A 26,371-nucleotide genomic window follows, 5' to 3' on the forward strand; every position below is an offset into this window, starting at 1 on the left:
CCCCTCTAATGTGTGTGTGAGACCTGGTTAAAGTGTGTCTGTGCGTACACACCCTACTCAGCCTTTGGGATTACCTGTTTGCACTCACCCAGCATGGGTGCAGTACTCAGTGGTGCCTGACCAGGTCAGGGGCGCCACACATGCCCAAAAGTTAATTTTAGTTTGTTAGTTGTTAATTCTCTCTATCTCTCGTTCTCTCTCTCATTCTCTCTCTCTTGTTGTCTCGTTCTCTCATTCTCACTCGTTCTCTCTCATTCTCTCTCATTCTCTCTCTCCCTCTCTCGTTCTCTCTCCCTCTCTCATTCTCTCTTTCTCTCTCTCTCTCGTTCTCTCGTTCTCTCTCGTTCTCTCTCTCTCTCTCGTTCTCTCTCGTTCTCTCTCTCGTTCTCTTTCTCTCATTCGTTCTCTCTCCCTCGCTCATTCTCTCTTTCTCTCTCGTTCTCTCTCTCTCTCGTTCTCTCGTTCTCTCTCGTTCTCTCGTTCTCTCTCTCGTTCTCTCTCTGTCTTTCTCTCTCTCGTTCTCTCTTTCTCTCGTTCTCTCTCGTTCTCTCTCTCTCATTCGTTCTCTCTCCCTCGCTCATTCTCTCTTTCTCTCTCGTTCTCTCTCTCTCTCGTCCTCTCGTTCTCTCGTTCTCTCTCTCTCGTTCTTTCTCTCTCTCATTCTCTCTCTCGTTCTCTCTCTCTCGTTCTTTCCTTCTCTCTCTCTCATTCTCCCTCTCGTTCTCTCTCTCCTTCTCTCTCTCTCGTTCTCCCTCTCGTGCGCTCTCTCATTCTCTCTCTCATTCTCTCTCTCGTTCTCTCTCTTGTTCTTTGTTTCTCGTTCTCTCTCTCTCTCTCCCTCCCTCTCCCTCTCTCTCTCTCGTTCTCTCTCTCTCTCTCGTTCTCTCTCGTTGTCTCTCTCTCTCCCTCTCGTTCTTTCTCTCGTTCTCTCTCTCTCTGTCTCTCGTTCTCTCTCTCGTTCTCGCTCTCGTAAAAAAAAAAGTTCCGTAAAAAAAAAACATATCCTGGTAATAAAATGTACAGGAATAAAAAGAAACCACTATGGATAAATAAGACTGTACAAAGTATAATAAAACAAAGGGCATTTAAAATCTTAAAGGCTGAGAATACAGAAATAGAATTTCTGTATTCTCTAACACTATCACAGCTTTTAAAAAAGGGCTGGATGATTTTCTCAGTACACACAACATTGTTGGTTATAAGTGATTTAGGGACAAAATGTAGAATTGGTGGAGGAAGGTTGAACTAGATGGACCTAGGTCTTTTTTCAACCTATGTAACTATGTAAGATAGAAATAACTTATAGAATAGATAGAACATACAGAATAGATAATAAGAAAGAACAGATAGAAAGAAATAACAGAATAGCTTGATAGAGGGATAACTAGCTTGGCCAGCTGTTTTTTTTAATTGTTTGGTTTCCATATCCAGCACAGGAACAGCAACAGCTGCAGGCTGCAACCCTCATCTGTTTGCTGAATTTTGGCTGGTTAGAAAATATAGAGGGTATCCCACGCTTTTTTTTTTTTTTTAAATGACATGATGTCCCCTCCATTTTTCTAAAACCAGCGAAGGTACAGCTGGCAACTGGGGGCTGATATTATTAGGCTGGGAAGGGCCATTGTTATTTGGCCCTTTCCAGCCTAACAATAGCAGCCCACAGCCGCCCCAGAAGTGCTGCATCAATTCTGGCGCAGGGCCCGGCTCTTCCCGTTTCCCTGGTGCGGTTGCAGTCAGTGTAATAATTACAGACCACAGCTGCTACTAAGCTCGACTTAGTGATGGCAGGCGTCTATGAGACACCCCTATTACTAATCTGTAAGTGAAAGTAAATAAACAGAAACTCCTAAAAAATCCTTTATTTGAAATAAAAGGCAAAAAAGCATCCTTTTTCACCACTTTATTAACCCCCCAAACACCTCTCCAGGTCCGACTTTATCCACACGAGGTCCCACGTTGCATCCAGCCACATCTGATACTCAGTGAGCATCATAGGACAAGACTGCCTGTTGTGAGCTCCACGCAGCAACTGAAGTGAGTCAACCCTATCAGGTTAGCTGCAGCCACAGCTAGAGTCCTCCACTTGTGACAGTAAATTACACGAGTGACTGATGTGTGCTTCACGATCAGCAGTGCCGTCACTCCGGTGATTTCCGGTCACAGGTGAGTTCTCGACCTGTGACCGCAAATGAGACCATGACTGAAGTGAGACGCAGGTGGAGGACTCACCTGAGTGACGTCACCGCTGATGGCGCTGCTCACTTCAGTCGCGGTCTGAACCTCACAGCGGTGAACCCCTAACACCACTGCCACAATGTCAGGGGTTCACTCGAATTCATTCTGATCGCGCGGCTCTCCCTGCACTCACAGCTGGCAGTCATGCTCTATGACGCTTGCTGTGACAGGACAGAGATGTAGCAGAGCTGAATCGCCATGGGACCTCGTGTGGATTACTTTGGACCTGGAGGGCTGTTTGGAGGTTAATAAAGTGGTGAAAGAGAGGGCTTTTTATTTTATTTCAAATAAAGGATTTTTTGGCTGTTTGTGGCTATTTACTTTCACATATAGATTAGTAATGTGGGGTGCCTAATAGACACCTGACATCACTAACCTAGAGCTTAGTGGCAGCTATGGGCTGTCATTAACCACTTATTATCCCAATTGCCACCGCACCATTGTAATCGGGAAGATCCAGGTAAAGTCCCGGGACTGTCTCATCTAATAGATGCTGCAATTATGGGCAGCTGTTGGCTGATATTTTTAGGCTGGGAGGCTCATAATAACATGGGTCTCTCTAGCCTGAGAATATCAGCCCTCAGCTGTGAGGCTTTATCTTGGCTGGGTATCAAAATTGGAGGGGGGAACGGCATGCCACGCCAGTTTTTTTTTAATTATTTATTTTCATGTACGATATAGACCCGCCCACTGGCGGCTGTGATTGGTTACAGTCAGACAGCTGTCAATCAGTGTGAGGGCGGGTCTGACGGCAACCAATCACAGAGGGTAAGCAGGGAATATGTATGAGCCTAAGGAGTAGGTGCAGTGAATATGTAATGAGGCTAATGAGTGGGTCAGGAAGAAAAATGAGAGGCTGCAGGAGTAGTGTGACAGCCATGACGGTGATAGGTGAGTATGAAGTGAAGAGAGAGAGAGAGAAAGAGATTTTCACTCCTGTAATGTTTTTTTTATATTGGAACAAAGTGGGTGACCAGAATTTTTTGTGATAAGAACGCAGGTACATCGCATACAAAACGCAACCCATTTATTACCATGCGTTTTGCCATCCATTTTTCATCCTCTCATTGAGTTTTATGGGTGACAAAACGTGACAAAAACACAAAAAGAAGTGAAATGCTGCTTTTCTTTGTCAAAGATTTTGACAAATATTTAACAAATAAAACGCTGACAAAAAAAATCTACAACGTGCACATAGAAATTTTGTTTTGTCATTGACCTTGCTGGGGAAGCAACAGCATGCAGTTTGTCATTCACACAATACAGTTTAAAACGAGACAAAAATGCAACGTGCAGACATGGCCTAAGACTAACAATGGTCCTGGATACAAGGGAGCAGTGTGCAGTAAATTGTTAATAGAAGTAAAATTTGCCCAGACTGTAACGTTGAAGAATTGTGCCAGGAGTGGAGGTGTTCCAGAGACAAGGTGTGAAATTTTAAGTAAAGTAATGTTGCATTTGAAACAAGATTCCATGCCTGAATCTCCCTATGGAAAGAAAAACGATGTATCGTATTTTTAGTTTTATAAAACGCACCGGAATATAAGATGCACCCCAAATTTAGAGAAGGAAAATAGAAATACATAATTTCTAATGTTAAAATGAGGGTTCGGTTTCTAATCCTAGTGTGTCTTATTGTAGCTCACAAGGGGGGAGTGGTGTGGTGGTGCGGGTCAGGAGGGTCACAGGAGGCATGGTTGGCGACGCTGCGGGCTCGATGGAGGGGGTGTCAAGGCTCAGGAGGGACAGTGGACTGAGAGCCAGCGATACTGCGGGCTTGGGGGTATCATAGCAGCAGGCGCCAGTGATCTGCCGGTGCTGTGGGCTCCGTTAAACTGCCGGCGGTTGACGCAATTGGCTTCAAGAAACTGGCTGTGGAGGCGGTGTGTGCGCAGATTGGCCTCCGCAGCCATTTTCTTGAAGTCCATTGCATCAACCGCTGGCAGTTTAATGGAGCCCGCAGCGCCAGCAGATCAATGGCGCCTGCCATCACGATACCCCCAAGCCCAAAGTATCGCTGACCCTCTGTCCTATAACCCTCCTGATCAGCTCCCCTGCAGTGACATCTCCTCCTCTGAGCCCTCAGTATCGCTGACCCTGCCTCCTGTGACGCCACTCCACCACTGCCACCCCAGTAAGCCATGTTTATAAAGCCTAAAAATAGTCAAATTTTACTAATGTTGATGGCCACAACATCAAAGTAACCACCATCATAGCTACCGCTATGTGAATTCACAAAGTTCATGTTTAAAAATTAAGAAAAGTAAATGTTAAAAACTTTACAATTAAATTATGAAGATCCTCTGATGTTGATCTTTCCCTGTGAAGAAAGCATCACACTGGAGTTTAGGAGTGAGGCTATTATGACAAAATAGTTCATTTTCAAAACTTCCATTGCCAGCACAACAAAAGGAAAAGACCAGACTTTTGTTTCTTGAAATGTATATGGCAAACTGTGATTATGAATGCAGTTGTGTCTATGAGACTGCAATCATGAAAGAGTCACCCGGAATCTGCAGTCCTACATAATCTCTCTATGGAAACCTACACTGTGTGCAGAATTATTAGGCAAATGAGTATTTTGATCACATAATACTTTTTATACATGTTTTCCTACTCCAAGCTGTATAGGCTTGAGCACCAACTACTAATTAAGTAAATCAGGTGATGTGCATCTCTGTAATGAGGAGGGGTGTGGTGTAATGACATCAACACCCTATATAATGTGTGCTTAATTATTAGGCAACTTCCATTCCTTTGGCAAAATAGGTCAGAAGAGAGATTTGACGTGCTCTTTAAAGTCCATAATTGTGAGATGTCTTGCAGAGGGATGCAGTAGTCTTGAAATTGCCAAACTTTTGAAGCGCGATCAGCGAACAATCAAGCGTTTCATGGTAAATAGCCAACAGGGTCGCAAGAAGCGTGTTGGGCAAAAAATGTGCAAAATAACTGCCCATGAATTGAGAAAAATCAAGCGTGAAGCTGCCAAGATGCCAGTTGCCACCAGTTTGGCCATAATTCAGGCTGCAATGTTACTGGAGTATCAAAAAGCACAATGCGTGCCATACTCAGGGACATGGCCAAGGTATGGAAGGTTAAAAAACGACCACCTTTGAACAAGAAACATAAGATAAAACGCCAAGACTGGGCCAAGAAATATCTTAAGACTGATTTTTCAAAGGTTTTATGGACTGATGAAATGAGAGTGATTCTTGATGGGCCAGAGGCTGGATCAGCAAAGGGCCGAGAGCTCCACTCTGACTCAGACGCCAGCAAGGTGGAGGTGGGGTACTGGTATGGGCTGGTATCATCAAAGATGAACTTGTGGGACCTTTTTGGGTTGAGGATGAAGTAAAGCTCAATGCCCAGACTTACTGCCAGTTTCTGGAAGTCAACTTCTTCAAGCAGTGGTACAGGAAGAAGTCGGTATCGTTCAAGAAAAACATGATTTTCATGCAGGACAATGCTCCATCACATGCATCCAACTACTCCACAGCGTGGCTAGCCAGTAAAGGTATAAAAGATGAAAAAATAATGACATGGCCCCATTGTTCACCTGATCTGAACCCCATAGAAAACCTGTGGTCCCTCATAAAATGTGAGATCTACAGCGAGGGAAAACAGTACACCTCTTGGAACAGTGTCTGGGAGGCTGTGGTGGCTGCTGCATGCAATGTTGATCGTAAACAGATCAAGCAACTGATAGAATCTATGGATGGTAGGTTGTTGAGTGTCATCATAAAGAAAGGTGGCTATATTGGTAACTAATTTTTGGGGGTTTTGTTATTTCATGTCAGAAATGTTTATTTCTAAATTCTGTGCAGTTATATTGGTTTACCTCGTGAAAATAAACAAGTGAGATGGGAATATATTTGTTTTTTATTAAGTTGCCTAATAATTCTGTACAGTAATAGTTACCTGCACAAACAGATATCCTCCTAAGATAGCCAAATCTAAAAAAAACCCGACTCCAACTTCCAAAAATATTAAGCTTTGATATTTATCAGTCTTCTGGGGTGATTGAAAATATAGTTGTTGATCAATAATAAAAAAAATCCTCTAAAATACAACTTGCCTAATAATTCTGCACACAGTGTAGAGCATGAACGAACAACACTTAAAAAGACCGAAGAGATGTACAGCAAGTTTTCTGCATTGAAATTATAACTTTTTTCAAACACATTATTTTATAATTTTTAATATGTGTGAACAAATGAAAATTGTGCTTGTGATAAAAGGCAGAAACCTATAATTCAGGATCTCCAAAGGCAGTGGGGCCTTTTTCATAGAGGATGCAGGAGCTCTCAGGTGAGCATGCCCTCCTGTGTATGGGAGAGTCATCTAAGATGGCTGTAAGCTGAATAATCATTTGAAGCATCATTCAGTCGACAAAAATCTAATGTGTATGACTTTCTCTACTGTAGCCATCACATCCCAACTGTAGCTTACATAGATTGGTTTACGCAGTATTTTGGGTCCCCTAACTCAGTATGTGGGAGCGAGCAGACTGGTGGTGTCACGTCAACAGATTCCTGCTGATTGTACATACAACGTGGCAGGTAGCAGCAGACTTGACGTCACCTGCCCCATACACCTCATTTGAAAGTAAGTAGAGCTAACATAATTCTTTAAGACCAACTATGACACATGGTAACATATCGGTAGCATTACAGATGTCTCAATATCCTTTATAATACTCTTAAGTACAGGGGTGGGCAATTAATTTTCCCGAGGGGTCACATGAGAGTCCAAATATTGCTTCTGTTTGTTGCCCCAGAGTGACACTCTTTTATTACTTGCTAGCCTCCCTTGTTTCCAAGCTCCGTTTCAGGATCCTTCTTCCCAGGACGACACTATGGTGTGCTGAAAACCTCTTTTTATGCTCTCTACATACAGTATGAAAACCCCAAAAGCCCCTACATACAGTATGGTGCCTCACATAGCCCCTTATATACAATGTGAGCCCTGACATAGCCCCTCTATATATGTGAGCCCCCACGTAGCCCATCTATATATAATGTGAGTCCCCACATAACCCTTCTATATACAGTGTGAACCCACATTTAGCCCTTCAATATGTAGTGTAAATCTACACATAGCCTCCTTCATACAGTATGAGCCCCTAGAAAAGCCTTATGAGCCTTAAATAACCTCCTACATATTTAAAGAGCCCCACATAGCCCCCTTTTTACAGTATGAACCCCACATGGCTTCCTAAATAGTGCATAGGCCCTCATATAGCCTCCTAAATACAGTATGAGCCCTACATAACGTTCTATATACACAGTATGAGCCCCACATAACCTACTATATACATTATGAGCGCCACATAGCCCCTATATACAGCATGTGTAGTGCCCCTGAGCCACTCAGGACACTACTTGGTACTGTATCCCCACAAGGATGCAGGGCCTACCCTCTGGGATCTGGAACACCAGTGCCAGTAACACCAACACACACCTAAAATCCTAGTTCCCACACCACACTAGGGGGCACTGCTAGTCAAATAAGGGGAGTGTTATGAACCGGCGCCACCATAGCCGCAAGCAGCCTGCTGCGGTTCCTGTTGCGCCCAGGCACTGGCTGACGTTCTTGGCCGTGCCTCGGGTCATCCAGTTGGCTGCTCCTTCCACCACGTCTAAGTGTGGAGAGGCAGCTAGTGCGCATGCGCGCGCCGATTTACCCCAGCCAGAGTCTAAGCCCAGTATTTTTCCTAGTGAGCATGCTCAGCCTGATTGTGTCATTTCTGAGACTAAAGCCCGCTTTACACGCTGCAATGTATCTTACAATGTGTCAGCATGGGTCACGTCGTAAGTGACGCACATCCGGCATTGTAAGGTACATTGCAGTGTGTAACATCTACGTGCGATTGCGATTGAACAGTAAAATGTTCATCGCACGCACATTGTTCATTTCTCTAGAATTGAACGTCAGATTGTTCATCGTACTCGGGGTAGCACACATCACAGTGTGTGACACCCCGGGAACGATGAACAGATCTTACCTACGTCCTGCGGCTCCCGGCCAGGAATGCGGAAGGAAGGAGGTGGGTGGGATGTTTACATCCCGCTCAGCTCCGCCCCTCCGCTTCTATTGGCAGGCTGCCGCGTGACGTCGATGTGACCCGAACGTCCCTACCACTCTAGGAAGTGGACGTTCGCCGCCCACATCGAGGTCGTATGGACGGGTAAGTACATGTGACGGGGGTTAATCGTTTGTGCGGCACATTCAACAAATTGAACGTGCCGCACATACGATGGGGGCGGTTACGATCGCATACGATATCATATGCTGGATTGTAAGGTGTAAAGCAGGCTTAAGTCCTCAGTTCAGGCTACTGAGCATGCTCCCACAATTAATTCTAACAACCTATTTGCACAGAAAGGTGATTCCCTGCAGGGTATATAATAAAAAACAAACACGCGGCGCCAATTTCAGCGCATTATCAAAGCGGCTCTCTGGTGCCCTTTTTTTACTGAAGTTTTATGCACTCACCTATTGCCGCAAAACTTCAGGCATATATGGCTTTTCCAAAGTCTCCTTATCCGGGTCTGCTGCTTTTTTGTACTATCTTTTATTTCATAAATCTTATTGATAGTAATTTTATTGATAAATGCTTACAGTGTTTTTAGTTTTATGATTTTTTAAGTGATTTGTCGTTTGTGGATTTCTTTTTAATGAACCACTAGAGTTGAAGTGAAGTAAGAAACTGATTATACAGCTGTGGTTATATCCACACCCTTATTTGAATATCAGGTAAATTGTATTTATTTTTTTATCTATAAAGTAGAGTGAGATGCATTTTTATTTAGATACCTGAGGAAGGCGGTTGTTCCCGCCGAAATGCGTTGTATTCGTTTTTTATTTCCGTATGTTTGAGTAATAAATTCCATTTGAGGACAAGAGTTTTTAAAATCATTACTACGGGGAGCGCGGCCACTACAGAATTAGTTTACTTCATTTTTAGCCTCTTTGCACAGGTACTTGGACTTCGTGCTGTGTCTAAGTTCCGGGATGTGCCTACTGAGCATGCTCAGGCAGATAGTCTGATTTCTGAGTCTGTTCTTCAGGCTACTGAGCATGCTCAGACACTTAGTGCATCAGAGGATAGGTCCGGTAAGGACCTCACTGAGCATGTCCGTGAGGTGGCAGGTCCTGATAGGGCAGAGGGTGTCAGGTGTCTTGATGACGTGGCCACTCCGGACTGGCTCGCAGAGGCCCGCCCCTATGATCTGGCACCTCACCATTGGTCGTCAGACGATGGCTGGTGAAGTGTTTGGGGCGTGGCTGCCATGAGGTCATCATTGACGTGGCGGTTCCAGATAGGCCACTGGTGACGTCGCTGATGATATGGAACTCTGCTATTGGACCTTGGTGGTTCCACCCTGGGTTTGAGGCGCATCTAGGTTATAAAAGGGGCTGGAGACAACATGGAGATGCGCAGTCTTCACTCATATTCACTTAGAAATCATGGTGGCATAAGCCTTGTTGGAAGCGGTAGGTAGGGCTAGGCAAATGGTGCCTGTCACGCCAGGATTCGTGGCTCAGCACATGAGGGTCAGGCACCGTGCTTCCTTGCTACAGTTCCTGTTGTGCTATAGCAGTCCAGTGCCGTTAACTGGGATGCAGCTGTTGCGTCACCTGTCCAGTTGTGCCTCCTACGCACACGGACAGCATACCTGCTGTGTCACCTGTCCGAGAGTGCCCTCTACGCACACGGACAACGCACCTGTTGCGCCACCTGTCCGGTTGTGCCTCCGACGCGCACGGACAGCATACCCCAGGACCCCAGTGGAGTTAACCGGGTGTTCCAGGATTGGGTGTGTGAACCTATTATCCTCCTTGGCTTCCCAGTCAACGCTACTGGTGTGATCCCTTGGCCTGACGTGTCCTCTACAGATGTGGCCATTTGAGTAGTGACCAGAAACGCTAATCGAAGGACCGCTCGGCCTGTCGTGTCTGACACACGTGGCCGACAGGGCGCTGTCGCAACGGTCTTCTCGGTCAACACTACCTGGTCACCATCCGGTCTGACGTGTTCCCTGCACACATGGTCGGGGTTGTGCCAATTCCACCGCAACGCTAACTGGGCTTTCGTCCGGTCTGACGTGTCCCTCCACACGTGACCGGCTCCCTGGGTTATCTCAGAGCCATCCAGCTCTATAGTCTCCGCCTAACCCACAGGGTGCAAGCAGCTCCATTATCATCTGGAGCACGGTGGGCCCCGACTGACGATTGGGATATATACCCCCTGGTCCTAATCTGCCGGTTCCCCAGTAACAGGGAGGGCCACCCAGTGGGCACAGCCTGACCAGTGAACTAGACAGCCTGGTGGGAGTGGACAAGTCAGAACAGTGGTGCACAGTGAAGTGCACGGACGTGCCTCGAGCTGGGTCGTGTAATGGTGACCCAGGGGCACAGGAGAGAGGTCGCCAGGGCTGGTGCGTCCAAGTACTGCTGGGACTAAAGCACGCACGGGGCACAGGCCCTAGGTCAGGCGACAGTTTCAGACGGCCTGGCAAATTCCTGCACAGTGGAGGGACCTGCATGGACTTCACTGATCTACAGATCCGGGGGCATCAGGAGTAAAGCAAGGATCGAGGTTCGGACACATACCTCCACACTGGGTCCACACTGCCAGCCATACGGACGAGGAGACTACTATCTAATAGGGACAGTCGGGGCCCCCAAACCGCTTCAAACTACGGGGACCCAAACTACACTAAAGAGTGCTGGGGACAGAGCAACCGAGTTATTAAACTGGCACTGGAAATACAGGGACCTGAACCAGCCGTCCACAGGTTAAAGTGAGTAGAGACTGTTCATTACAACCCCGGTGTGGTCTCCTTCATTATAAAGTGCAAAGCTCCCATCTCACAAATCCCCTGGGTCAGCCCTGCCTGCGGAGGGCCTACCACCATAGCTGCCATCATCATCAGCCCAGGGGTAATTCCACTAAGCAGCGGTGGTTCCATCCTATTAACCGCAACCCGCAGGTGGCATCACATGAACATTAACTCTTATCTCCCATGTAAATACTCCCTCTATTAAAAGGATCTAGGGCATGGGACCGGGCAATGGCCACCACAGTGACATCCCCAATTGTCTATACTGCCCGGGACCGAGTACCCCATTCCCTGTGCGACACACATGAACCAACACATAGCCTGGTAGATACAATTCTGAGCCCCATATAGCCTGCTGTATGCAGTGGCTTCAAATGTTTAGCCACCCCTGGTCAAAATTACCATTATTGTGAACAGTAAACAAAAATTGTTTATACTAGGTATTAACCATGCAGGGTGCGCAAACGTTTGCATTGGCCCATTTTCTTCTTTTGCTAAGGGAAAAAATTAGAAGATGGAAATACATTTTTCTTGCCAAAATTCAAAGGAAATGTGTCATCTTTAACTTTAGAGAAAAGGAGGAAGTCCAGCTCACCAAAGACTGCCCTGCTGGTAGTATTTTGGATCCTGCGCACGGAATATGGCTCGGCAACCATCCAATGTAAGAATAAAGGAGGAAATTTCCAGCGCCAAGGATGAAGTATAAAATCCTTTTTATTAAATAATGAAGTATAAAAATCCAGCAGGTACCATAGGCATGTCAGAAAGCTTGCAGAACAACGCGTTTCGACGCTTCAGGTCTTAATCATGTTCATGATTAAGACCTGAAGCATCGAAACGCGTTGTTCTGAAAGCTTTCTGACATGCCTATGGTACCTGCTGGATTTTTATACTTCATTATTTAATAAAAAGGATTTTATACTTCATCCTTGGAGCTGGAAATTTCCTCCTTTATCTTTAACTTTAGAGATCATTTCATCTTCAACTTGCTTAACTCTTCACAATAACAGTAATTTTGACCAGGGGTGCCTAAACTGTTGCTTGCCATTGTATTTCCCTGGTTTTTATCCTTAACCCAAGAATACAAATAGATTTAGTCATCAATGCATTATACCATGATAACACTAAAAAAACTGGTTTTGATAATTAAATATCCCATCTAAATTCACCATAACAATCAGTAGAAGGACTAAATGCTATCTACATTTACCTACTCTGGTCCCAGTTGGCTGCAAAAAGTAGAAGAATCTTCCTCCCATAGTGATCACGGAAGTCCAGCACACCAGGAAATCCATCCATGAGAGCACGCTTAACCCCAGGGTCATCTGCTTTAAGATTTTTAAACATGTCCAAATTAAGTTGACGATAGTGGAAATACTGGGCGAGAAGTCGGAAAGCTTCCATCTGGTTGAATTTTCTTGCTCTTAGAAACCGTAGTATGAAGGCATCATCTGTCCTTAGGAAGCCAATATCCGGTCTAGTGATGATCATGTCTCTAACTTGTTGAATATCCTGATGTAAAGTGTCTGGATTTTCATTCAGTTCCAAGCGGGCTTTCTCTATTGTCTCTGGACTTAGTCCAACTTGTAAGTGGGTCATCTTTATAAATTGTAGATATGCTAAACCTTAACTTCTGCTTAATTATCAGCAAATTTATTCATCCCTTCCACCAAGTCTGGACATGAAATCCTCCAAAAATAAATGTTTCGCCTTGTCTCACAAATCCAGGATTGAGAAAAAAATGGAAGGGTGAAATGATGGTGGTATATCCAGTAGCAAAGGCTTTGTATCTGCAAATAGAAAAGTCACAATGCTTTAGTTCTCAATTGTTTAGCAAAGTAAATTACTAACAAGTTGTGAAAAAATCCTGGCAAGTTAAATAATTATGAGTAAAAAAGTCTAAGGTAGCTGGGATTAGTTATGATTTATGATTTCTCTCCTATAGAAAACCATTGCGTTTCAGCTGGCAGCATAAGCCCTATTAAAATGCCTAGATGACATTTCTACTTCTTTAATAAGTGTTACGGAGTGTTTTCCCCTCATCAGTGCAAAGCAGTAGAATTACGGTAGTTTTCTGAGTGAGAGGCGTCTGACAGGAGATGTAAGGGGTAAAGTTTCTCCTTGTGAAGCGTGCCAAGCTCTTGTGAGAAGACTTTAAAGCTGTGCAATGTCCCTCTCTACAATGAGAAACCGTACTCATTACATTCCTAATGTGAGCAAACCTGATTAATTACCTCTAGACATCCCTATGGTCTAAAAGAAAAACATCATGGTCAGATGTGAGTCATTGTAAAGACAAAATCTAACTATACCTATAGACCGAAAATTAACGTGAGTGAAAATATCCCCAAATCATCATCAAAAATGAAGAAGCCTGAAGGACCCCGCTTAGGCTGCTTTCACACATCCGGTTTTTGCTGTGCGGCACAATCCGGCTCTTTGCAGAAAAAACGTAACCGTTTTTTTTTGCCGCCGGTTGCGTTTTTTCTGCATAGACTTTCATTAGTGCCGGATTGTGCCGCACGGCCTTGCGTTCGGTCCGTTTTTTGCCGGATGTGGCATATTTAGCCTATGCGGCATCCAGATGGAACGTTGCCTGGCACGTTTTTTTTGTCCGGCAAAAAAAAACGCATCGCGCCGCATCCGGCCGATGCAGCGCTTTTTCCAATGCATGCCTACGGATGGCGGATGTGCCACAATGCGGCAAAAACCGCATCGGACCGCCGCATGCGTTTTTTTGCACTGCGCATGCTCAGTAGCGTGCCGCAACCGGCAAAAATCGGATGGGCCACATGTAAAAACTTATGCAAAGGATGCGTTTTTTTCGCCGCATCTGTTGCATAGGTTTTAGAGCCAGATTTAGCCGCACTGCTAAAACCGGATGTGTGAAAGCTGCCTAACCTGACTGACTAATGTTAAAAATTGTTCAACTCTGGTCACCTGCCCTGAAGACAGGGTAATTTTACATTTTAAAATGCTAACAAATTAAATTCTGAGAATATAAGCATATTGCTGGAGTGTAACTAATGAGTATTGCTAGAGTGGAAAAAAAAGTGTTGCCTATTATCTAATAATGTTATGCAAAAGTAATACATTAGAGAGATTACTGAATTAGCTGTCAAGTGTTCATAGTACATTTAATAACACATTATCATCCACTTTTACATTGTTCTGCACATAAACATATGCTTGAGTACGGAGAGAACAGCCTGGCACACTGGCATCTATCTGTCTGCCTGTCATACAGAAATATCACTAATGTGGCATAGGGGCGTAATTGTAATAGCTACAGGGGTTGCACCCGTGCCCTGGATCCTATGGGGCCCCAAAGTCCCTTTGTCCTATATGAAAATAAAATAATACTATTAAAGACTTGCCCATGAGTTTCAAGTTATGCCACTGATAGTACCCTTCCCTTTTCTATAGGTTCATTGTTTTGTATAATGTAATTTGGCCTCACCATTTAACCCCTTCACCCCCAGGTGATTTTCGTTTTTTGTTTTTTTTTTGTTTTTTTGGTTTTTTTGCTCCCCTTCTTCCAAGAGCCATAACTTTTTTTATTTTTCCATCAATCTTACCATATGAGGGCTTGGTTTTAGTGGGACGAGTTGTACTTTTAAATGATACCATAAGTGGTGCCATACAGTGTACCGGAAAATGGCAAAAAAATACCAAGTACAGAAAATTGCAAAAACGTGCAATTGCATGATTGTTTTTGGGATATTTTATTCACTGTGTTCACTATATAGTAAAATGGATGTGTCAGTGTGATGCCTCAGGTTGATACAAGTTCGTAGACACCAAACATATATTGCGTTACTTTGAATTAAGGGGATAAAAAACCCCCAGACGTTTGTCCAAAAAAAGTGGTTCACTTTTTGCACCATTTTCTACGTCCCATATCTTTTTTATTTTTTTGGCATCTGGGGCTCAGTGATGACTTATTTTTTGCAACTCAAGCTGACATTTTTAATGGTACCATTTTTGCGCAGATGCTACGTTTTGACCGCCTTTATTGCATTTTGTGCAAAATTTGCGACAACCAAAAAATGTAATTTTAGCGTTTTAATTTTTTTTTGCCTCTACACCATTTACAGATTAGATTGATTGATTTTATATTTTGATAGATCGGGCATTTCTGAACGTGACAATACCAAATGTGTCTATTTTTTTTATTTTGTTAACCCTGTAATTTTCAATGAGGCGAATGGGGGGTTGATTTAGACTTAGGTTTTTTATTTTTTTAAAATTTAAAACTTTTTTTTATTTTACTAGTCCCCCTAGGGGGCTATAAGGATCAGCAATCTGACCGCTCATTCATTTCTGTAGATCAGAGCTGCACAGCTCAGATCAGCAGAAATGCTCGTCTTCTCTTACAGCTGCTGCTCTACTGGCTATAACAGGAAGTGAGTGATGATAGCAGCAGAAGTCATCACATGACCCCGTGCTACCATGGCAATCTTCGGCCTCTAATGGCAACGGGTAAGTGCGCGTTAACCGCTGTGGGCATTTAAATCGTGCTGTCATATTTTGACAGCGCAATCTAAGGGGTTAACAGGTACGGGTGGATTGCGGATCCACCTACGCCTGCGAGGCACACATGTCTACAAATCAGCAGACATGTGTGGGGATCACCTCTGGCTCACCGCAGCAGTCAGCGGTGATTACCCCTTCATGATTTAGGACATACCGTTACGTTGTTGGTCGTGAAGGGGTTAAATAAAACCTTAGACTACATTTCCCAAAATGCATTCTTCCAGTGCATAGATGCTGGACTAAGCAAGGAATACTGGAAGGATTGAGTTTAGGATCCTTTAAATTTTATACTGAACAAAAATATAAACACAGCACTTTTATTTTTGCTCCCATTTTTCACAAACTGAACTCAAAGATCTAAGACTTTTTCTATGTACACAAAAGACCTTTCATGCTCAAATATTGTTCACAAATTTGTGTAAATCTGTATTAGTGAGCACTTCTACTTTGCTGAGAAAATCCATCCACCTCACATGTGAAGCCTATCAAGATGCTGGTTAGACAGCATGATTATTGCACAGGTGTGCATTTGACGATCCACAATAAACACAATACCACAGCTATCACAAGTTTTGAGGGCACGTGCAATTGGCCTACTGATGGCAGGAATGTCCACCAGAGTTGTTGCCCGTGAATTGAATGTATATTTATCTACCATAAGCTGTTTCCAAAGGCGTTTCACAGAATTTGGTAGTACATCCAAAAGGCCTTACAACCCCAGACCACATGTAACCACATCAGCCCAATACCTCCACATCCAGCAGCTTCACCTTCAAGATCGTATGAAGCCAGTCACCCGGACAGCTGCTGCAACAATTATTTTGCATACCCAAAGCATTTCTGCACAAACCGTCTCAGTGAAACTCATCTGTAGAGCTCGTCCTCATCCGAATCTTCTGCAGTTCGTCGTTGTAACCGACTTGTGTTGTCAAAGGCTCACATTCAGTGGTGTCTGATGAATCCCAGTACAGGGCCTATGACAGACTGGAAAAGGGCTTTCACAGTAAATACTGACTGTTTTTATGACCCCCCTCAATACTGTAAGAAAAAACATTTTAAAAGTATCCTTTTATTGTGGCCAGCCTAAGGCACACCTGTGCAATAATTCTGCTGTCAAATCATCTTAATATGCCACACCTGTGAGGTGGATGGATTATTTCGACAAAGGAAAAGTATTCACTAAGACAGATTTAGACTAATCTAATTGAGAGAAAATAGCCTCTACTCTACATAGAAAAAGTTTTAGATGTTTGAGTTCAGGTTATGAAAAATGGGAGCAAAAACAGAAGTGCTGTATTTATATTTTTATTCAGTATAGAGTGTACAGGCTGAAATGTCAGGAGTAATTCAAGGTACGGAAAGCATTTTATTTACTAGACCATTAAAAAGATTGTGGGTATTACAAATGGATTTTAACGGAGTGATTTCAAGAACAATTTTGATAGCAATTAATGTGCAATTAATAGGAGACCATTAATGGGCCCCCAACCAAACAGCAAATTAAGGGCCTGCAGTGCTTAGTTCATGTACAAAGATCTAAGAAATGGGTCAAAATTAGGCCTTTAACTTTAAAAAGAGAAACATTTTTATATACCCTTTTAAGATATACTTACATTACTTACAATGGCAGTTCAACAGAAAGTAGAGATCAAGCATCGATTAGCACTCAGACATGTAGCCATTCTAAGCATAGAACAAATGTGAACGGGAAAAGATATTTCAGTCACTATCAAAGTCTGGTTACTGCAATTGTGCTACCAGTTGCGATATATGGCTATGGACACTCACGAAAGTAGGCAGGAAAAATAATTCATGCCTTTGGGCTGTGGGGCTGGAGAAGACGTCAATGAATTTGAAGGACTGCAAGCATCTACAACAAAGATGTTCTTGATCATAAAAACCTAGAATTGTCCTTGGAAGGAAACATCACCAGACAGAAACGGACCTATTTTAGGCATGTGATGAAGGTAAATTCTCTAGAGAGGGAGGTTCGCCTTGGAATGGTCAGTGGTAAAAGTAAACTGGGGACCAAAGGCTGGTTAGCATGATATCATCAAGGGTAACACAGGAATAAACATCAAGCAATTAAAAGCAGCCAAGGAAAACAGGAAATCACAGCGGGATATGGCCTACAGAGTATCCAAGGGTCAGACATGATTGAACAGATAGAATCATTTAGGGAATTCTGAGTTATTACAGATGGGTCCCATATTCAGGATCTTAAAGAGGTGGTCTGAAGGGAAAGTCATATTCTTCTTAACTCACTGTCTATTTGATGCCACAATTTAAGCTATTTTCTAATATGCTTACTTTAAACATTCCATATCCTTCCCTCATTACTCTAGCTAACTGCTTTTCTATATATTTTTTTTACCTTCCTGTGTGATGAAGCTTTGTTTGAGAATTCCCAGTGCTCGCTGGGATACTCAAACAAAGCGTCATCAGAGTAAAGAGTCTGCAGTCACTGTTGCATCCTATGCACCTCCCTGAAATGAAATATCATTAGTGACGCTTATTTCAGGGGCTCATCCTATGCAACCTCCCTGAAATGAAGCGTCATCAGGGACGCTTATTTCAGGGGCTCGTCCCTGCACGCTGTACAGTGTGTGATGTGCAAAGCCAAGTCTCTGTTGTTGGCTTAGATGAATAGTAATAAGCCGGCAATAGATTGGTGTCAAATGCAATGCGATGCGATGCTAATCTCCTGCATACCGGGTATTCTGACACTGGCACCACTCTGTTGCCGGCTTATTTCTTTTCATCTCAGCCGTCAACAGAGTGTGGGCTGTGCACATCACACAATGTGCCGGGACAAGTCCTTGAAATGAGCATCACAGACAACGTTTTGTTTCAGGGAAGGGGCAGAGGATGCAACAGTGATTGCCCCCAATGTCGCTTTGAGTATCCTAGCATGCAATAGAATACTCAAATAAAGCATCAGAGAGGAAGTGAAAAAAAAAATAGAAAAGCAGTTAGGGAGGCTAGTGAGAGAAGGATAGGGAATTTTTAAAGCAAGTACAGTATATTAGAAAATAGCTTAGATTATGGCACCAAATAGATAGGGAGTTGGGAGTAAAATCACTTTGTCTTCGGATCACCCCTTTAAGCTTTTTGCAAGAGTGGAAAGTGATTACAAAGACTGTTTCTTTCTCTGAAAGACATGTCATGCCTTGAATTACACAGACAACCCATTGATTTAAATGGGCATGGGGTAATGCTTAATTTTCCCTGTGGTGCCTGGTTTCCTCCAAGACTGTAGCTAATCATTCGAGGATTCAGCATGGCACAGCATTGGGGCAGTACGGTGGCTCAGTGGTTAGCATTGTTTGTTTGCAGCACCGACAACATCTACAAGGAGTTTGTATATTTTTGCGTCGATTTCCTCCGGATTCTCCTATACTTTTTAGACATACTGATAGTGAATATAGATTGTGAGCCCCACTGGGAACAGCGATGATAGTCTCTGTAAAGCACTTTGGAATATGATGGCACTATATAATCAATGTATAATAAAGAACGTTGTAATATGCTCATTATCCACCATACCCGTAGGGATCATTAGAGGAGGAGAACCTAGGTGCTGGCAAACTAGTGGTGAAAGATGAGAATACAGTTGGATTCAAATTTGGAGCGTCACATTCTCATATTTTTACAACATAATTAAAGGGAACCAATCACCAGGATTTTTGTATATAACCTAAAGATAGTGCTATACTGGCACTATCAGGCTGATTCTCTACATACCTGTAGGGGTCAGCTCGGTTGTATAGGTTTTGAAATCCAAGAAATTTAAGTTTCTAAAATCATAAGCTTCTTGAGTGACAGCATCTGAGGATCAGATAATATATTCATACTTATCCCCTCCCTCTGTTAGAATTAGCATAAGCATCATACAATCGACCTAGCAGGACCTGTGGTGAGGTCATACCCATGTGACCAGAAGGGGCGGGTCCTCGGCCAACAGAAAAATGTTGCTTTCTGGTATCAGCTTTGTTGGCTGAGGCCCTGCCCTTCTGGTCACATGGGTATGACCTCACCACAGGTCCTGCTAGGTCGATTGTATAATACTTATCCCCTGTTAGAATTAGCATAAGCATGAATACCCCCCAGATATTATCTGCTCCTCAGCTGCTGTCACTCAATAAGCTGCCAATTTTATAAACTTTACTTTCTTGGATTTCAAAACTTATACTTCCGAGCTGACCGCTAAAGGTATATAGAGAATCAGCCTGATAGTGCCAGTATAGCACTGGCTTTAGGTTATATACGAAAATCCTGGTGACTGGTTCCCTTTAATATTGAAGGTAGCATCTAAGGCTACTTTCCCACATCCAGTTTTTGGCATCAGTAACAATCCCATGTAAAAACTGATGCAATGGATCAGGCGAAAAAACAGATCAGTTGCATCAGTTTTTTTCCATCAGTTCCTTCAGTTTTTAGATGGATCCGTTGTGCTACTGAGCAAGCTCCGTAGCAAAAAACTGAATCAGTCGCTGTAATGCGTTGTATGCCGCATTAAGACGGATCCAGCGTCCTTAGGCTTTCATTGTAAAACTCGCCGAATGGTGCCGAATCCGGCGCGATGTGTTTTTTTACCGGGGACAAAAAACGGTTCATTCTGCGTTCTTTTCGGCCGCCGGACAAGCAAATTTTGTAACTGGATAGAACGCAGAGCCATGCTGCAGAATCAAGGGGTAATGCAAGTCTATGAGCAAAAAAACAGATACGGCTGCAGCAGACACCGGATCCAGTTTTTCTGCAAAGCGCCGGATTGTGCCTGACGGCGTAAACCGGATATGTAAAAGCAGCCTAACCTACAATGTTTTCCGGATTTTAGATTATTTACTTTATCAGACAATGAAATCCTGTCTTCAGATCATAGGAAACATCTTCACTTAAACAATCATTTTGACAAATAATAAGCCTTTCTGGGCTGCACCGTTTTAGTTAAAACACACAAATACAAGTAAATACCTGATGTTGCAGATGCATAAGCCATTCTACTGGTTAAAAGGCTGAATGCAACCACATGATTGTGTCGGCCTATTCTTCTACCCTTGTAAATGAAATCGTTCAAGGCAGATTTCAATCCCACTAATGCGCTGCTTCACAAAAGGCTTCTCAAGATCAGCTCTGCAGCGGAGAAAGATGTGTGTGCTCTACAAAGGAGCAGATGTTCATTAAAAAGAATGTGTGCACATATGCTAATAGTAGTCAGAATACACACAAAGTCCACAGATATTGCACCCGTGTGTCTAGAATATTCCATAAAAGTTTGATGCAAAACTGCAGACAAGCATAATGATGCATAAAGGGTATTACACACAACATGTAAGTGCTTCTGGAAAACAGCACAAATTTATATATATAACACCTATTCAATCAATGCATTGGATGGATGGATGGATGGATGGATGCATGGATGGATGGATGGATGGATGGATGGATGGATGGATGGATGGACGGACGGACGGACGGACAGACAGACAGACAGAGTAACATGCAAGGAATAAATAGATAATAATTTTATTTATTTAGCGCCAACATATTCTGCAGCACTTTACAAATAAGCGGGGACATGTACAGACAATAAAGACAAAACAAGGTAACATTCATCAGTTAAAGGAGGAGTGAAGGTCCTGCTCGCAAGCTTACAATCTATGGGGAAATAATGTATACAAAGTTCTGGCCATATAAGGTCCAGTCATTACTTAGTATAATAAATAGGGGAATAATGCTGCATGATCTGGTTATCAGCCAGTATCTCTCTAAGTGCAGTTACTAAGTGCTATCGGGTGCATGGAGGTTATGGAAACAGATAAATAAGAGGGAGCATATTATGAGAAAAATTTAGAAAGAGTGAAAATGGGAAGAGTTAGATTACTGAAATGATGTGATATGTTTGTCTAAAGAAATGTGTTGTTAAAGCACATTTAAAGATGTAGCAACTCGGTATAACTCGGGTTGACTGGGTAGTGCATTCCAGAAAATTGGTGCAGCACAAGAGAAGTCTTGAAGACGGAGGTGCAAGGTTCGAGTTATGGAAGATATTAATCTTAGATCAGTTGCAGAATGGAGGACATGGGTAGGATGATAGAGATGATAGAGGAGATGTATTGTGGTGCAGAACTATGGAAAGCTTTGTAGGTGAAAAAAAAAGTTGGTATTGTATACTGTTGAGAATGGATAACCAGTGCAATGACTGACACAAAGTGGAGGCATCCATGGACAGAAATATGATCTTGGATGCAGCATTCAGGGCGGATTGGAGAGGAAAAAGGTCAGATTCAGAAGCTGTTTTTAACATGCATGTAACATGAGCGAGTGAGTGATAGGATAAAGGGACTAAAGGAAAGTTCTGTGTCAAATATAACCCAGAGACAGTGAGCATGCTGCTTTGGAGTTATGGTTAAACCATCCAAGGGAATTTCAATATTGGACATAAGTAGGTTAGTAGAGGGGGGAAACATGAGAAGTTAAGTTATGGAGAGATTCAATTTCAGATATATGGAGGACATGATGCACACATCGATGGATGTACAGATGCCAGGAGATTCAAATGTAGTGCTGAAATGTCTGCACCAGATTTCTGCACCAAATATACATCTCCTGGCAAAACATCGCATCAAAACTGCAAGTATTATCATGCAGTTTTGATGCAATTTTTTTGCCAGGAGATGCAGATTGGGTGCAGGACTATGGTTTATAAAGTTCAGCACCAAATCTGCATCTCATGGTAAACACAATTGCAGTTTTCTCCCAGGAGATGCAGGTTTGTGAACTCAGTGATCTCACCTGACGTGAGGTCACTGAGTTCACTGAGGTCACCTGAGATCAGTTTACCTGTGGTTACAGGGGGGTACCATGGGAACCTCCAGCTGTGACCGCAAATAAAGTAAGTGACGTCACCGCTCATCGCTGCAGCTCAGTCAGTCTCTGCCTGAAGTCACATTGTGTAGACATGTTCTGTGCCCAAGCACTGTGACTTCAGTATTTATGTAGCAGTACATGTCCGCATTGTGCGACCAGTGTGGATTATGTTGGAACTGGGTGTTTGGTGTTAATAAAGGGGTGAAAGAGTGTGTTTTTTTTGTATTTTATTTCAAATAAAAGATTTTTTCGGTATTTGTGTATCTGTGAGCTGTCATTAACCCCTTTTTACTCCAATTGTCACTGAACCAGGGAAAATGGGATGAGCAGGATAAAGTTCCAGGATTGTTGCATCTAATGGATGCAACAATTCTGGGCAGCTGGAGGCTGATATTTCTAGGCTGGGGGGGGGGGCAATAACCATGGGCCTACACAACCTGATAATTTCAGCCACTAGATGTTGGCTGTATCATTGCTCGGTATCAAAATTGGGGGACTGCATGCCGTTTTTTAAAATTATTTATTTAAATAGTTTTAAAAAAAGCTGCATGAGATCCCTCTTATTTTGATACACAGCCAAGATAAGCATACAGCTAAGGGCTGCAGCCTATAGCCGTATCCTTTATCTGTACTGGGAATCGCAATATGGGGGGACCCTATGCCATTTTTATAATTTATTTATTTATTTTTACTCCAATATGGACACGCACACAGTGTCTGTGATTGTAAGCAGTCAGACACGCTGTCACACAGGGTGCAGGTCTGGTCTGACTGCAACAAATCACAGACACCAGGACTGCCGGTGGATGGGGAAAGAAGTGCATATGCATGAAGTTAATGAGCGGCCCTGGAAGTAGTAGCACATAGACTTTTAAGTATAACATGCCTGCTCTAATCACGCTATCCCTTCTACCATCATTTTAGAAGCGCATGATTTGGATCCCCATAGACTTATATGGGGATCATCATCCAGCCAGATATTCGGGATTAATTATGGGCCTGACCCGGGGTTTTTAAAAAAAATCCGGTTGTACCTGCCGATCCTGGGTATCTGCAGCTTTCCCATCACTTATTAAGAACCAAAATTGTTAAGAAATATCAACAATCTCAAGGTAACCAGTTCATCTCCAGAGATCTTGATGTTCCTTTGTCCAAGATGCACAATATAATCAATAAGTTTACAACCGATGGCACTGTAGCTAATCTCCCTGGACATGGACGGCAGAGAAATATCAATGAAAGGTTGCAACGCAGGATAATCCAAGTGGTAGATAAGCAGCCCCAATCAAGTGCCAAAGAAATTCAAGCTTTCCTGCAGGCTCAGGGTGCATCAGTGTCAGCGTGAACTATCTGTCGGCATTTGAATAACGTTAAATGCTATTGTAGGAGTCCTAGGAGGACCCCACTGGTGACACAGAGACAAAAAATATAGACTGCAATTTTCTAAAATATATGTGAGTAAACCAAAATACTTCTGGGAGAGCGTCTTATGGACAGATGAGACCAAGATAGAGCTTTACCAAAACTGTAATGAAGCCTACAAAAAAAAAAACACAGTACCTACAGTCAAAGATGGTGGAGGTTTAAACATGTTTTGGGATTGTTTTGCTATCTTTGGCAATATAGTGCTCAGTATCAGAAAGCTGGGTTTGCATCCTAGGTCACGGGTCTTCCAGCAGAACAATGACCCCAAACATTTTTCAAGAAGCTCCCAGGAATAGATGGAACAAAGTGTTGGAGAATTCTGATGTGGCAGCAATGAGTCCAGATCTAAATCCTATTGAACACCTTAACCCTTTCATGCCATGGCCATTTCCTGTACTTGTGCTTTTGTTGATTCTTCCCCTTCTTCCAAGAGCCATATCTTTTTTATTTTTCCGTCAATTTAGCCATTGGAGGGCTTGTTTTTGTAGGATTAGTCAGCATCTTTCCCTGCATAACAGCTGATCTGGTCAGCTGACATGTCTCTAACAGCTGTGGGTGGATTGGAGATTCACCACTTCTGTTAACTAGTTAAATCTTGCTGTCAATCTCTGACAGCGTGATTTGACTAGCACTGGCAGGGAAAGCATGATTCCCCACTCCTATCAGCACACCTATGATCTGATAGTGGGGAGCCGATGGGTTGTGATGACAGCCGGGGGGCAGCTAATGACCCCTGTGTTTGTCATGACGGTTCTCCTGTAAACACCGGCTGTGAGGAGATCGCCGGTTCATAGGAGATCGTGACTTGTGCTATACAGAGCAGTGATGATGCTGATGCTGGTGCACTGCTCTGTACAGCACAAGCGATCGGATGATCGCATCTTCAAGTTCCCTAAGTGAACTAGTAAATTCAATAAAAGAATAAAAAATAAAATAAGACTCATGTTTGGTATTGCTGCGTTTGGAAATGTCTGATTTATAAAACTATAAAATAAATTAATCTGATCAGTAAACAGCGTAACTCAAAAAAAAATTTAAAACGCTGGAATTGCATTTTTTTGGCCACTGCAACATTGCAATAAAATACTATAAGAGGCAATCACAATATTATATCTGTCCCAAAATGGTATCAGTAAAAACGTCAGCTCAGGCCGCAAAAAAATAACCCATCATTTAGCCCCAGAGCCCGAAAAATGAGTATGTTACGGATCTTAAATATTAAGACAAAGGAGACATTTTTTTTTTATTTTACAATTTTCTGATTTTTTTTTTTTACTACTTAAAATAGTGAGAAAAAAAAAATAGAAATGTTTAGTGTCTATGTATTCGTACTGACCTAGAGAATCATATTGCCAGGGCATTTTTACCATATAGAGAACATGGTAAAAAAAAAAGACAACTATTGTGGAATTCCTCTTTACCTTTGCTGTTTCACCACACTTGGAATTTTGTTCCAGTTTTCCAGTATATATGATAACATGCAACTCAAAAAAAAAACAAGCCCTGAAATGGCTATATTGAAGAAAAAATAAAAAAAGTTATGGCTCTTGGAAGAAGGGGGGCAGCGCAAAAATGGAAAATGTCCTTAGGTGAAGGGGTTAACCGGAAGCTTTTACAGTGTAAGCCTAAGGAACCTTGTTCAGAGGCTACATACTGTACCCTTACATTGTAAGGGTACGCTCACACTAGTATATAACACAGCAGAGTGCAATCCGATGTTTTATCAGATAGCACTCAGACCAATGTTAGTCAGTGAGGCAGAGCTGTGATTTTTTTCTCATGCGGATTTGATACCAGAAAACAATAGCTACATGATGCAAGTGGCTCCAATATTTGAATCTCGCTCTCCAATAAAAGTCTGAGTGCTTGTGACATATCGGACTGCACTCAGATGACATCTGAGTGCAATCTGATTACCAAGGACACAGGCAATGGACAAGATGAGACATTAATCACCGATTCCCACATGCAAGAGAATAGAACACAGTAGAATGACTCGGCTCATGCTAAGAGCAGTTTGAGCCGAAGTCATATCACGACCGATTCCCTTAGAAGAGAGAATAAACGCCAGTGTGAGCGAACCCTAAAAGCCTCATCTGACCCCATTGTCATTCGGCAAGTCGGTATAGAAGTCAAGTGTGTGAGAAGACCATAGCGGCACTGAAAACCGAGAAAGACACTGAACAGAGAGCATATTAAGACTACAATACATTACACAGATTAAGCTAATAAAAATATATTGGAAGTTCTTTAATGTCTAGACATGCACACTTTACGAAGTGAGATCCATTCACACATAGGTTTGTGAATGACTGTTGTGATGAGGTGAGCTATTTTTTAATTTAATAGAGAATACATTTATTACTCACCCAAATTGAATTTAGAACTGTAATTTATACATGTATAATGCACAATTGCACTTTTTATGATAGATTATTCCAGATTTTATTTCTGAATGT

General features: G+C 42.8%; 1 protein-coding gene across 2 annotated transcripts in view; it reads right to left on the reverse strand.

The window, feature by feature from the left end:
• CLVS1 (clavesin 1) overlaps nt 1-26,371 on the reverse strand; it is a 154,912-nt gene that overhangs the window by 83,348 nt on the left and 45,193 nt on the right. The window contains exons 1-2 of one of the 2 annotated variants that reach the window (XM_075353246.1): nt 20,592-20,661; nt 12,292-12,871 (exon numbers count right to left, since the gene is read on the reverse strand). In XM_075353246.1, the coding sequence (XP_075209361.1) occupies nt 12,292-12,680 (389 nt within the window). In that variant the 5' untranslated portion in view covers nt 12,681-12,871; nt 20,592-20,661. Of the gene's footprint in view, nt 1-12,291; nt 12,872-20,591; nt 20,662-26,371 lie in introns of those variants that run through there. The other variant, XM_075353245.1, reaches the window with a different exon arrangement.

The sequence above is a fragment of the Anomaloglossus baeobatrachus genome, chromosome 6, assembly GCF_048569485.1.
Source record: "Anomaloglossus baeobatrachus isolate aAnoBae1 chromosome 6, aAnoBae1.hap1, whole genome shotgun sequence".
NCBI lineage: Eukaryota > Metazoa > Chordata > Amphibia > Anura > Aromobatidae > Anomaloglossus > Anomaloglossus baeobatrachus.